Raw genomic sequence first — 13,550 nt, 5'->3', positions numbered from 1 at the left:
GACATCAGTTACAGACCCCAATCACAAGAGACTTACCTTGCACTCCCAAACAGACACTGCAACTACTTCATTAAAGGAGAAAAGATTTTCTTCCCTCCCAGCAACAAGCCCAGCCAATGAAGACACCACAGCTTAGCCAATGAGATGCTGTCCTTACCTGAACGCTTACTTTCCTCCAAACGAACTTTTGTTTTTTTCTCTCGTCATGACTTCTTTGTCTCACCCTCCTTCCTATAAACGTCTTCCATTTTGAGCAACCTTTCGGACTATCTCTGCTTAACAGATGAGATGCTACTTGACTCACGAATTTTTTAATAAAGGCTATTAGATCGTCAAATGTACTCACCTGAATTTTGCTTTTTAACAGGGCGGAGAAAGAAATACTTCGTCAAGTAGGGATAAATCCTTGGGGGCGAGGGGGTTGTGGAATAAAACAACATAAGGGGACAGAGAAGGAATGACACGAAGGATTTATAAATATTTGTTAAACAAAGACTTAATGACAGACTGTGGATGGTTGTTTTAGTAGGTATTTAAGTAAATGGTCTAATCATACTCCAAATATTCCATAAGGTGAGTTTCTTCCGTTATACAAAGGGAGGAAGCTGAGGCAGGGGTATCTTAACGAGTCACCAATGCAGGGATAGAAACTGCAATCCAGAGAGAGGGGATCTCCCTCTAAGCTGAAAAGGTCCCCAAGCAGACGCCCCCCCGGAAAAGGCCATTTATGGGGCAAGCGGTGGGGGGAGCGTCCAGAAGAGCCGCGCGCATTGACCTATGACGTCATTGGGACGTTAAATAGCGTAACACTACCTGGACGTAGCCCCATTTCCCTTCCCGGACAGGTCCTCTGGTGGTCCGGAGCTGTCTGATTCAAACCTCTCATTGGCTACTCGCTCCGTCAATCCGTTTCATCTTATGGTCTTCCGACCCGCCTTCCAGATCTAGCCTTTGATAGGCTGAAGAGGCCGTCACTTCAGAAAGGTCCGCATTCCTTCCGCCTTTCTCCAGGAGACCGAGGGCGAAAAAGGTGGATCTCCGACGGTGCCCACCCCGGGGGCTCTGCTTAAGCCTCTTATTGGCTACTCTGGGTGCCGGTCGCTACGCCATCCACCGCTGATTGGGCATCCGGCCGCCGCTCTGCGCGGCGCCGGCTCCGCCCCCGTCGGGTGTTTGTGGTGGGGCTGCGGAGTCGCCGATCCCGCCGGAAGCGCCAGGACAATGGGGACCCGGGACGACGAGTACGACTACCTATTCAAAGGTGCGGCCGGTGGGGCACAGACGGGCTATGAGCGGCAGCGAAGCGGTGGGCAGGCGCCGAGGCTGCACTCCAGGCCTCTGGCCCCAGACTGGAGCCAGAGGGTTGGCGCCCGGCAGGCTAGGCAGCCAGGAAAGCCACTGCGGGTCGGGCATGATCAAGTTTAGGCCAGGGTTTGCGGCCCCGCGAGGCAGGCTGCCCAGAGAGGCTTGGGGGCCCTGGATGCACCGAGGCGGGGCCAGGGCCCAGAGGGGGTGGGGCCGGGGGCGGTGGGACAGGCCGTTAGAGGCGGGGCCTTCAGAGGGGGCGGGGTCGTCCCAGCGTTTGGCGGGCCGGGCTAGGTGGAAAGCGCCCTTAGCGGTGGGGGCGGGGCCTTTAGAGGCGGGGCTGGGATGTGGTGGGCGTGTCCAAGAAGTAGGCTGGGCTGCACGGGTGGGGGCGGTGCTCGCACGGAGTGGCAGGGGAGAGCCTTGATTGGTGGCAGTGCGTCTGGGGGCGGAGCCCTGGAAGGGAGGGGCGGACAATGGGGGTTGAGGTGTTGAATGGAGCCTGGTTTGGAGTGCGGGAGTCTGGATTGAGAGGAGTACCTGCGTTTGGGGGTTGTGGGGGTCGGAGGTGGGGGGGGATACTAAGTGTGCTGGACCCAGGCCTGGTGCTTAACAGCAACAATTATCTCTTAACTTTTAGAACTATAATAGCACCATCCAAGTACCTGCACTTTTCTAAGCACTTTATACACATGAATTCATTGAAACCCTCACCACAGCCAATGAGGTCAGTATTTTCCATCCTGTCTCTTTATGGACCTGGATACTAAGGCGCAGTTAATAAGTGTTGGAGCAGGATTTGAACCCAGGCCACATAGGGAGTGTATCTGAGGGAGCCCGTGACCAAGATCTGGGACTGGGCTTGTCAGACCACCTCCTCCAAACTGCTGGAGGATCTTCTCTGACCCTGGGGGACAGAGGGCTCTAGAAGCTTCAAGTAACCCCTGGGCAGGGCAGGGCAGGCAGCCAACAGCGGACTGGCTCAGGAGTCACTGACTTTCTAGTGCCTTCTGTGCCAACCTAGGCTTTGGCCAGGTCTTGTGCTGGGCTGTCTGGCTGACGCTGGCCACCCTTGAGAACTAATCTCTGGGCCCACACAGGACACCCTTCCCATGCTGCCTGCTGCATGAGAGTGTGCCTCCCATGCTGGCTCTTGGCATCTTGTCCTCGCTGGGGGAACTTGGCCATCCCTGGGAGTGTAGTCTCTGTCCATCCCTGACTGTGATATCATCCAGCATGTTGGGGCTGGGGGACCCTAGACATGTGGAAGGTGGGATGGAGCAGTCCCTACCTGGATATTCACGTGTAAGAGTTTTCTGGGCGGAGAAAGCCCCCATGCAAAGGCCCAGAGCTTGACAGCACCATTAGGCTGGGGGAGCTGCCTGTAGACTGCTGCTGAGGCCTCAGGCCCGGGCCCTGGTGCTGACTGAGCTTTGAGGTCTCACTCTAAAGGCAGAGGAGGGAGTTCCCATTTGGCTCAGTAGGTTAAAAACCTGACTAATATCCATGAGGATGCGGATTCAATCCCTGGCCCCACTCAGTGAGTTAAAGATCTGGTGTTATCTGAGCTGTGGCATAGGTCACAGACTTGGCTTGGATCCTGCATTGCTGTGGCATAGGCCGGCAGCTGCAGCTCCATTTCCACCCCTGGCCTGGGTACTTCCATATGGCACAGATATGGCCCTAAAAAAAAGAAGAAAAAAAGACACTTAGAGGCAGAGGAAGCTCTTTCAGGGCTTTGGGAACTAATGACAGGTGGACTGGATACCAGTCCTGCTGTAGCTGGTGCCTGTTTCCACCCAGCCCACCCTGAGGCAGCTGCTCCTAGGTCCTGGCTGGCACCCACCTGGATGTGTTAACTACCAGGGCAGGGGGCGTTCCTCCCATTGTTTCTGCAGTCATTCCCCATTTATTATTTTCAACATTTTTGCGTCACAAATAACACAGCTCCAAGTATTTGCACGAGTCATCTTTTTTTCCTTTGGGTTATTTCCTTGAAGTATGTTCCCAGAAGTACAATCACTGGGTCAGGGGCAATGGAGCAGGCTGTGCGCTTCCCAGGATTCATCTCCGGAGTCCTCTTCCTGGAAACACTTCTGGGACAACTGGCATGGGGGCGGTGCCCGCTTGCCCTGTTGCCCTCTCCCACTGGGCTCCTTTTCTTGAGCAGGTGCCCTGCTGACGTTCTCAAGCCAGGTTGAAAGTGAAAGCCTTAACCCACAAGACTGGTCCCAAACTGGTCATCTCAGACCTCATCTTCACTGTTAGGCCTTGTTGGAAAAACCCCCACCTCCTTATCTTTATTCATTTTTTCTTTTTTGGCCACCCCGAGATGTGGAGTTCCTGAGCCAGGGATCAGATCCGAGCCTGCAGTTGCAACTGAAGCCACAGCTGTGGCAATGCTGGATCCCTAACCCACTGTGCTGGACTGGGGATCGAACTTGTATTCCAGGGCTCCCATGACGAGAGCAATCCCCCTGTCCCCCTACCCCCCGCTCCTCCGCCGTTTAGTGTTTGTCAGGAAGTCCACTCAATTTTTCACTTACTTAAATAGGAAAAGAAAACTCTATCTGGCTCTGGCAAATAAGGAAGGAAGCCAGCAGTCAGGCAAGCCTGTACCATCGCCATACATGCATGGGCCATACCTAAGGCAGGTAGACAGAAACATGAATGCCCTGCACAGAGAACCTCCTGAGACCCCCATGGCCTGTAGTGGGTCAGGCCTGGATGCTGGAGAGGTGTCTACAGCTGTGCCAGACAGGTTGACAAGGACCAGTCTTCTCATCACACAGCTCCCCAGCCCTGCCCCCTGGTGGGGGGAGCCCTTCAGAAGGGGAGGGGACAGTGATCCTGCCATCCCTTCCCCTGTGCCCAGCCTCCCCTAAGGCTTCAGTCACCTTCCCCCTGGCCCTGCCCTGGTCATAGGAGGGCCATCCCTCACGGGACCTTGGCTGCCCGCTGTCCTGCCCTCCCACCACCAACTTGCTTTCTTTGGCAGCCACATCACACATTGGCTCCCCTGACTTCCTGGCCAAGGCTAAGATCCCCCTGGGGGCTTTTCTCACGTGCTCTTTGTTTTCCTCCCCAGTCATCCCCTGCCTCCCCAGGAGTGAGGTTGTTTATTTGGACCTAATTATAGATCCTCACATTTATCCTGCTAACATTTTATCCTTTTCAGCCAAGGGCCATTTTCCCAGCCTGCGGCTCCATCCCTGGGTGGTGCCCTGACCTCTCCTCTGATGGACCAGGCTGCCTTTCCAGAGCCCACCTGGCCTGTGAGGACATAGTTTGTGTGGGAAGCTGCTGCAATGGCCCAGGCCCCTGGCCGCTGGGGTATAGCCACCCCTACCCCATCTAGGCATCCTTTTGGGAGAAGGGGATAAGGAGAGAGTGACAGCCAGCTCCCAGGGAACAGGCCAGCCTCAGTGCTCAGTCCTCTCTGCCAAGTGCTCCTAAGGCAGCCTTCTGGCTCTCCAGCCAGGGCAGCGTCCCACCAGGCCCACCGGTCTGGGACCCAAGCCCACCAGCTTCCCCCATTGTGAACGGCAACTGTGCCTGTGCCTTGGTTTGGGGCACCTGTCCTCTCCTTTCCAGTTTTCCCCAGGGAATAGCTGTGGCCTGATCACCACCCCCACCTGTTCCTGGAGCCTGGGATCTGCCTGGGGTAGGGGAGCCAGTGCCCCTCAATGGCCACTGAATGTCAGGGGGTGGTCCCCAGATGTGCCCCCTCCTGAGGAAGGCCGTAGAACTAAGGGCTTCAAAGAGGTGCCAGCTTGCCTGCTGTCCCAGCCAAGTGACATGCCCAGAGGGACCATTTCCCTGCCGGTGATGCCACTGACTTCTGTGGAAATCTGGGGGCTGTGTCCTCAAGGACCCTTTCCCCGAGACAACAGATGACTTGTGCCTTGGACAATGCCATTCTCATTCCCAGGCTGCACACAGAGCCAGCCCGGCCACTGCCCCCTGGCCACTTGTGCCTTGGGCACCATGTGCTAGGGACTGGGAGGAGCAGCCCTGCCTGCCCGCTGTTGTCTGGGCAGTGGCTGGTGGCCCTTTTTCTGCTCTGGCCACTACTGTTCTCACTGGGTGACCTTGGGCTGGAGGTCTTTGTCACTCCGATTTGAGTGTCACCAACTGTACATGATGATGTAAACATCTGTCAACAAAGCCTTTTGGGGGGCTTCCCATTGTGGCTTAGTAGGTTAAGAACCCGACTAGTATCCATGAAGATGCAGGTTCCATCCCTGGCCTCGCTCAGTGGGTTAAGGGTCTGGTGTTGCCATGAGCTGTGGTATCAGTCGCAGACGGGGCTCAGATCTGGCATTGCTGTGGCTGCGGCATAGGCCGGCAGCTGCAGCTCCAGTTAGACCCCTAGCCTGGGGACCTCCATATGCCTGGGTGCGGCCTTAAAAAGAAAAGAAAACAGAACAAAACAAAGCCTTTAGGGCTGGGCCTAGCCTAAGGGGCTGAGGAAGTTGTTGATTGGGACAGGGCAGAATTGATGGGGCAAAGAGGACCCAGAAGAGCCCTCCTCCTCACTTCCTGTTGTGTTTCTGAGATCACGGGAACTGTGTGCAAACCTCCCTGGCTTTGGCCAGGTTCCTGCAGTCGCATGGGAAGGAGGTGAGGGGTTGGGGGGTGTGGATGGTGGGCCCTGCAGTCAGCCCAGTTGTGGCCCTGCCAGCATAGTTGGGAGCCCTGGGCCCTTGACCAGGTGTGGACAAGGGAATGACGAGCGCAAGGCACATGATGAGCAGGGGCAGAGCAGGGGTTTGGCCCATACATAGCTGCAGGCTTGGTCCTACCTCCCAACCAAGCTCACCAAGCAGTAATTTGCTCAGGGCCACCTGGCTGGAGACTGGCCCTGAGCAAAGGCCTGTGTCCCGCTACCTTTCTCTTTCAACTTGGAATTCTTATGTTGGGTGGCCACGGTGTCAGGAGAGGACACTGGCACTGTGGTCACAGGTGTCATGGGCTAGGCCACGTGGTGGTTTGAGGGGAGAAGAGGGGCCTGAACGCAGGGGTTTTGAGGGATGAACAGGAGTTTGCCAGCTACTCTAAGAGGTCAGGATGCCCCAAGTGATGAGAGGAGGAGGCTGACCCAGACCCCTCAGTGTAGCCCTACACCCAGAAAACCTGCATTCACATCCTGCCAGGCCACTCTCCAGCCAGGTGGCCCTGAGCAAATTACTGCTTGGTGAGTTTGGTTGGGAGGTAGGACCAAGCCTGCAGCTATGTATGGGCCAAACCCCTGCTCTGCCCCTGCTCATCATGTGTCTTGGGCTGGTCATTCCCTTGTCCACACCTCAGTTTCACATCTGTAAAACAGGTCATGTGATGTATATGTGAGGTGATGGCCCATCAAGAGCTTTCTCAGAGTTCCCTGATGGCCTAGAGGTTAAGGGTCCCATGGTTGCTGCTGTGGCTCAGGTCACTGCCATGACATGAGTTTGATCCCTGGCCAGGGAACTTCTACATGCCATGGGCGTGGCCAAAAAAAGAGCTTTCTCAGCAGAGACTCATTGAATACTCTTCTTATGCTTGTTTTTGTTTTTGTTTAGGGCTGCCCCTGCGGCATATGGAGGTTCCCAGGCTAGGGGTCGAATCAAAGCTGCAAATGTGAACTACACCACAGCTCACAGCAGCACTGGATCCTTAACCCACTGAGAGAGGTCAGGGATCTAACCCACATCCTCATGGATACTAGTCCGGTTCATTACCGGTGGGCCACAACAGGAACTCTGTGCTTGTTATTCTTGGCTCTAAAGCAGCCAATCCGGAGAGGGTGCTGGGTCCTGGGGGCTGCCTGGCCTGCCCCTTCCTTACTTGTGGTCCAAAGATGGTGACCCAGGCACCTTCCATTTGGGGGGAGGTGGGCCCGGGGAAGCTCCGTCGGCCACTTAGGCCTTTGTTTGTTCGTTGACAGGCGTTGATCAGGTGCATCCTGTGCGCCAGGCACTAGGCCAGGCCCTGGGAATACAGCAGGGAACCAGACATGTTCGAGATGCCTGCCCTTGAGGCAGAATAACCACAAAAAAAAAAAAAAAAAAGAAAGAAATCTGGCGAGTGTGAAGGTGGGGTGAACTATGGAGGAAAGGCAGGGGAGGGGGAGTGGGATTTTAAGAAGATGGCAGGGAGGGCCTCCTTGATCAAGTGCCATCTGAGGGACCACAAAGGAGAGCAGGAGTGGGTACCTGGGGAAGAACATTCTAGGCAAAGGGTAGCATGCATATGCCTCTCTCTAATCCCAGGGAGGAGGTCTGTGTGGTTGGAGCGAGGGGGGAGTGAGTCCGGGGGAAGAGAGGGAGGAGGGGAGGGCAGGGAGGGGACAGGGGCGGGTCATGCTCAGCGTTGGGGGCTGAGGGGATGACCTTGGAGGTGGGAGAGGACTGTAGGAAGAAGAGGGATGGGAAGCTCTCAGAGTGCTCACACGCGCCCTCTGGTGGCCAAGGGGAATACAGCTTGTTGGTTGAAGAAATTAAATGTAGGGGCACCTGGGAGGAGGCTGGCACTGCGGACAGAAGTGACAGTGGCTGGGGGTGGGGGGAGCAGTGAAGGTGGTAAGAAGTGGTGGGAATCTGGACACACACACACACACATAAAATTTCTTATCAAGGGAAAGCTTTTTGGAGTTCCCGTTGTGGCTCAGTGGGTTAAGAACCTGGCTAGTATCCATGAGGATGCGTGTTCCATCCCTGGCCTCGCTCAGCTTGTTGCTGCAAGCTGCGGCATAAGTCGCAGATGAGGTTCGGATTCTGCGTTGCTGTGGCTGTGGCATAGGCTGGCAGCTGCAGCTCTGATTCTACCCCTAGCCTGGGGACTTACACATGTTGCAGATGTGGCCCTAAAAAGAAAAATAAAGCTCCAAAGACCAAGTCTCATAGGAAGAACCTGGCAGAGCCATAATTGCCCCCTGCCTGTCTTAGCATAAGAGATGCTGGCAGAGTTCTAATCTCATGCATCCTTGTGCTCCCTCCTGAGGTGGCTCTTGTTATTGTCTTACTTTGCATACATATGAAAAAGGCAGTCCAGAGAGGTTAAGTGACTTGCTCTAGGTCACCCAGCCCTGCAGCTTTCTCAGGTGTGCCTGGCTGCCCAGGTCACTAGGCTGCTGTGACGTTCCAGGGTGGACGGGTCCTCAGGCTCCCTTCTGTCTGGATGCCAGGGTCTCTGTGTCTCATCTGGGGCCAGCCCTGCTCTGAACGACCCCATTCGCTTCTGCACCAGGAGATGGGGCACCTCGGTGAGGGGCCCCAGGACAGCTCCAACTCTGCCCTGTCATTGGCGGTCACATTTCTATAGCACCCAGGGTGCCACTGTGAAGGTTCTGCGGGTGGACGTGGGGTCTGGGCTTGGGGGCACTGCCACCCCCGCCGCCCCTGGCCCAGGAGCCTCACCTGTATCCCTCCCTGCCCCCAAAGTGGTGCTCATCGGGGATTCGGGAGTGGGGAAGAGCAACCTGCTGTCCCGCTTCACCCGCAACGAGTTCAACCTGGAGAGCAAGAGCACCATCGGCGTGGAGTTTGCCACCCGCAGCATCCAGGTGGACGGCAAGACCATCAAGGCACAGATCTGGGACACCGCCGGCCAGGAGCGCTACCGGGCCATCACCTCTGCGTGAGTGGCGGGGCCAGGGAGGCCGTGGGCCCCAAAAGCTTGGTAGGAATTGGGCATGGGGAGAAGGGAAGAGCCCACTCCCAAGAGCAGGGGGCCCAGCGTGGAGGGACAAGACACCCCCCCCCCCCGAGAGCTATGGGACCCTCGGGAAGACCAGTGCCCAGTCTTGGCCACGCTATGTCCCACAGCCTCTCTGACCCCTGAAGTCCCACTGAGGCACTGCCATATTGCTGGCTGCACTCTGATCAGGCTTGACCTGTGCCACTCCGCTCTGCCTGCTCCCCAGCCTGCCTGCTCCCTCCGCCCTGCCAGACTGTGTCCCCAACCCTCCTTTTCCATCAGCTCTCCTCGGTGCTCACACCTTGTCTCACACCCACTCTGGCCTCCCAGGCAGTCCTGGCATTCTTGGCCTCCCTGTGGCCACCCAGACATCAGGACCTCCTCGGGCCACCTCTTCCCTGACCCTCCCAACCCCCTGGCCATTCTCTGTTAGTCACTTGCTGTCTTCTGGATTCCCTCCACTGAGGCCTGGTCACCTTCCCAGCTCCTTAATCCCTCAGGTGGATGTGTGTCCATCCATCTCCTTGATGGTCGGGGTAGGCACTAGAGCTTCTGCCCAGCAGTGGCCCTTTCCCTGCACAGTCACTGTTTTCTCCTCTCCCCCCTTTTTTTCTTGGCATATGGAGATTCCCAGGCTAGGGGTCAAATTGGAGCTGCAGCTGCCGGCCTCTACATAGCCACAACAACACCAGATCCAAGGTGCATCTTTGACCTACACCACAGTTCATGGCAATGCTGGATCCTTAACCCATCGAGTGAGATGAGGGATCAAATCTGCATCCTCATGCATCCTAGTTGGGTTCTTAACCTGCTGAGCCACAATGGGAACTCCTCCTCCTCCTTCCCTTTTGGTGGTGTCTTCTGACCTCAGACCCCAAATTCCCTGCTGGGGCCTCAGGACACACAGAACAGCCACCGCTTGGGACTGAGAGACCCCTGTGGGCACTGGCTGGGCTCACGCCTGCCCCCGTTACCCACAGATACTACCGTGGTGCAGTGGGTGCGCTGCTGGTGTATGATATTGCCAAGCACCTGACATACGAGAACGTGGAGCGCTGGCTGAAGGAGCTGCGGGACCACGCCGACAGCAACATTGTCATCATGCTGGTGGGCAACAAGAGCGACTTGCGCCACCTGCGGGCCGTGCCCACGGACGAGGCCCGCGCCTTTGCAGGTGAGCACAGGCTGCCGCGGGGCCAGAGGGGTGGGCAGAGGGCTGCTGGGTGTCACTCCGGCCCATCTGCTCTGGCCAGGACCTTTAGGGGCCACACTCCTGAGAGCAGGACTCTGACCAATACGTCACAGAAGCATCTGGAAGGCAAGCAGCTCCCCCACACCAGGTGCATGCCATTTCCTCTGGCTGTGCCCATGGCTGCAGAGCCAGCCTCCCCTCCCCGAGGAGTGGGCATCTCAGGCCTACCCCTTTGGCCACAGCCCTACCTTTCCTGGGCCAGGTGAGCCGGCAGGCAGGCAAGTTCCCCAGTAGGATGCAAGGAAGCGCGCCCCGACCCCTGCTTCCCCCTGCCCCCCAGCCAGCTCATCTCGGCAATGTTCTCTCTTCCAGAAAAGAATAACTTGTCCTTCATTGAGACCTCAGCCTTGGATTCCACCAACGTAGAGGAAGCTTTCAAGAATATCCTCACAGGTGGTCACAGCAGGGGTCACAGAGGGTGGGCATGGGCAGGGCATCAGCCACACTGGTCATATGCTCTAGAGCGCAGCCCCTGAACTTCATTACATCGGCTGTTCAGTCTGGATGTGAGGACAAACGTGGCATGCTGCACAGCATTAGGCCAGGTTCCAGCCCTGCTGGCACTCAGAGACCCTCTCAACCCAGCTCCTATAAGTGGGCCCTGCCACGGCTCCATTAGGAAACAGCCAGCAGGGTCAACTGGGCAGGCAGGTGGCCTCAGGGGCCCAGAGTCCCTGGGCTTTGGGGGAGTTTCTTCTGAGAGGAGGGGCCTCTTTTTTTTTTTTTTTTTTTTTTTTTGTCTTTTTAGGGCCCCACCCTCAGTGTATGGAGGTTCCCAGGAGGTTCCTAGGCTAGGAGCTACAGCTGCTGGCCTATGCCACAGCAATGCGATCCGAGCAGGGTCTGCGATCTGCACCACAGCTCATGGCATTGCCGGACACTTAACCCATTGAGCGAGGCCAGGGATCGAACCCACAACCTCATGGTTCCTAGTCAGATTTATTTCCTCTGCGCCACGACAGGAACTCTGGAGCCTCTGATTCTTAAAGAACCAGTGGCTTGGGATAAGAGGCACTTCTGCAAACAGATGTGGCAGAGTACACAGCCAGCACTGGGGATTGGCTGGGAGCCTTCAGGAACCCGCCTCCATCATTGCGCCACGGGGCCCAGTGGGAGACTTGGGTAGGGGCTTCAGCTTAGCATGGGGCGCTCCCTTGAGGAGGTGACCACCAGATGAGTCCTGCGGGAGTCGGGGAGGTATGTAAGGCCCGGGGCACACAGCGCACTCACCTGTGCCTCCCCACCCCCAATTGCAGAGATCTACCGCATCGTGTCACAGAAGCAGATTGCAGACCGTGCAGCACACGACGAGTCCCCCGGAAACAACGTGGTGGACATCAGCGTGCCGCCCACCACCGACGGACAGAAACCCAACAAGCTGCAGTGCTGCCAGAACCTGTGACCGCCCAGCGCCTGGGCTGAGCGTGCGTGCACGTCCTCGTCCTCTACCCACCCCTCTCCGAGCTGTCCTCCCTGCCCCCTCCCTCTCTGCCCCTCTGTGACTGGCTCCCGCCCTCCCATCAAGCTCCGCACGAAGAACAGGAGTCGAGTGGCATCTCCTGTCCTGCCCAAGGAAAGCTAGAAGCCCCGGCTGCTGCACCTGCTCTCCTTGGGTCCCAGTGGGCATCTCGGCGTGGCGGAGAGGGTGGCAGGATGGACGGGGCCCGGCCAGAGGCAAGGAGGATGGGCACACCGAGCAATCTTCTCCAGTTTTCCACGGCAGACTCCAGGGAGCAATCGCCGCCATCCCTCTCTGGCCCGTTGGCTCAGCTGGCCCCCGGTTCCCACACAGAATCCCACTCCGGGCTGAAGCCCGAAGCTTAAGGCGCCAGGGACCGGGCAGGCGGACACTCTCGGCTCTCGGCATCCCGCTCTCCCGCGCACAGCCAGCATCGTACACGCGCCTTCAACCGACCTCACCCGTGCGTGCGCGACTCCAGCTCCTGCCTGTAGATTTCTGCTGAGAGAAGACAGCCCCCCCCCCCACCACCTTGCCCTCCTTTTTGCACGCAGCGCGCTCTCCACCCCACCCCACCCTGTATCCCTCTGTCTTGTTTCCCTGTCTGGTCAGGAACCTGTTTGCCAGTGAAGCAATATCTCCGTGTTTTGTATATACAACCGCTCTTGTAGCCTTTGGTTTTTTTGTTATTGTAGAGAAACACAGATTCTTTATACACTTTGTAAGATTACGCCAAACCCTAGCTCTCGATCTCTTATTCTCCTCCCTGTGGCCCCTGCACTGTTGCCCCATGCCTCTTTTCTCTCTCACGGTTACTAAAATGTATAATCCGACTTCCTGTACAGAAACCTGCCGCTGCGCCTTTGTCTTCTTTCTCTCCGCCAGGGGGCGCTCCCGAGCCAGGGTCCCTCACGGGAAACGCCTACCGCCCTGGCTCAGCCCTCCTGGGAGCTGGGAGACTGTCTGCCCCAGCTCCCAACCAGGACTATATGGAGCCCCCTGTGCTGACCACGGGGGAACCGGGGTAGGGGGGTGGTTGGGTGGATCCTCTCCCTGCTGCCCTGTGGCAAGGAGAGAGGGAAGGCTGGGGCATGGGCAGTTAACTCACCGGTCCAAGGACAGCCAACCCTAAAACCTGAGGGTGCCCCCTGGGGAGGGGTGGTATGTGCCCACTGCTCTCCATCCTCCAGCCCCCCTGATTGGGACTCACTGCTTTCATCTACTGCCTAGCTGGCTGTCTCCTAACCTGGGGTCCTGGAAAGGAATGCAGGAGAGGCTCACCCAGAGAGGTTGGCCATGCCAGGCCCACCCCAGCTCCTCTCTCCATCCCAGACTGAAATTTTTTTTTTTCTTGTCTTTTTAGGGCCAGACCCGCGGCATATGGAAGTTCCCCAGCCTAGGGGACGAACTGGAGCTGCAGCGGCTGGCCTACGCCACAGCTACAGCAATGTGGCTCAGATCCCGTGTTGCTGTGGCTGTGGTGTAGGCCAGCCACTGCAGCTCCGAATTGACCCCTAGCTTGGGAACTTCCATATGCCACACGTATTGCCCTAAAAAAAAAAAAAGGAAAGAAGATGAAGCTGCAGCCTCTGGCTGAAGCTGGTTATACACTTGACTTCTAGGAGAGCCACCAAAGAAGGGGATCCTCACCCTCCAAGCTAAGACCACCCTGCTGGGAGGGATGGGCAAACCAAGACACCCACCCCTCCAGAAGAGCTCAGAGCTGCAGGGGTCTGTTTGGATGGGAGGTGGAATAAGTCAGGCTGTGTGGAGTTCCCGTCGTGGCGCAGTGGTTAACGAATCCGACTAGGAACCATGAGGTTGCGGGTTCGGTCCCTGCCCTTGCTCAGTGGGTTA

At 57.1% G+C, this 13,550-nt stretch overlaps 1 protein-coding gene across 1 annotated transcript; it reads left to right on the top strand.

Moving 5' to 3' along the window:
- The first annotated feature begins 827 nt into the window (after positions 1-827).
- Positions 828-12,541, top strand: RAB11B (RAB11B, member RAS oncogene family). The gene is given in 5 exon segments (NM_001244875.1): positions 828-1,261; positions 8,727-8,922; positions 9,963-10,156; positions 10,547-10,627; positions 11,491-12,541. Coding segments are annotated over 5 exon segments (657 nt in total). The 5' UTR covers positions 828-1,221; the 3' UTR covers positions 11,637-12,541.
- Positions 12,542-13,550: the final 1,009 nt, after the last annotated feature.

This window comes from Sus scrofa, chromosome 2 (assembly GCF_054392235.1).
Source record: "Sus scrofa isolate SSC_HxYL_T2T_F1_AM1 chromosome 2, Sscrofa_HxYL_maternal_Yorkshire_Landrace_v2.0, whole genome shotgun sequence".
NCBI lineage: Eukaryota > Metazoa > Chordata > Mammalia > Artiodactyla > Suidae > Sus > Sus scrofa.
The sequence above is the reverse complement of the archived record's forward strand: the minus strand, read 5'-3'. Positions and strand labels throughout refer to the sequence as shown.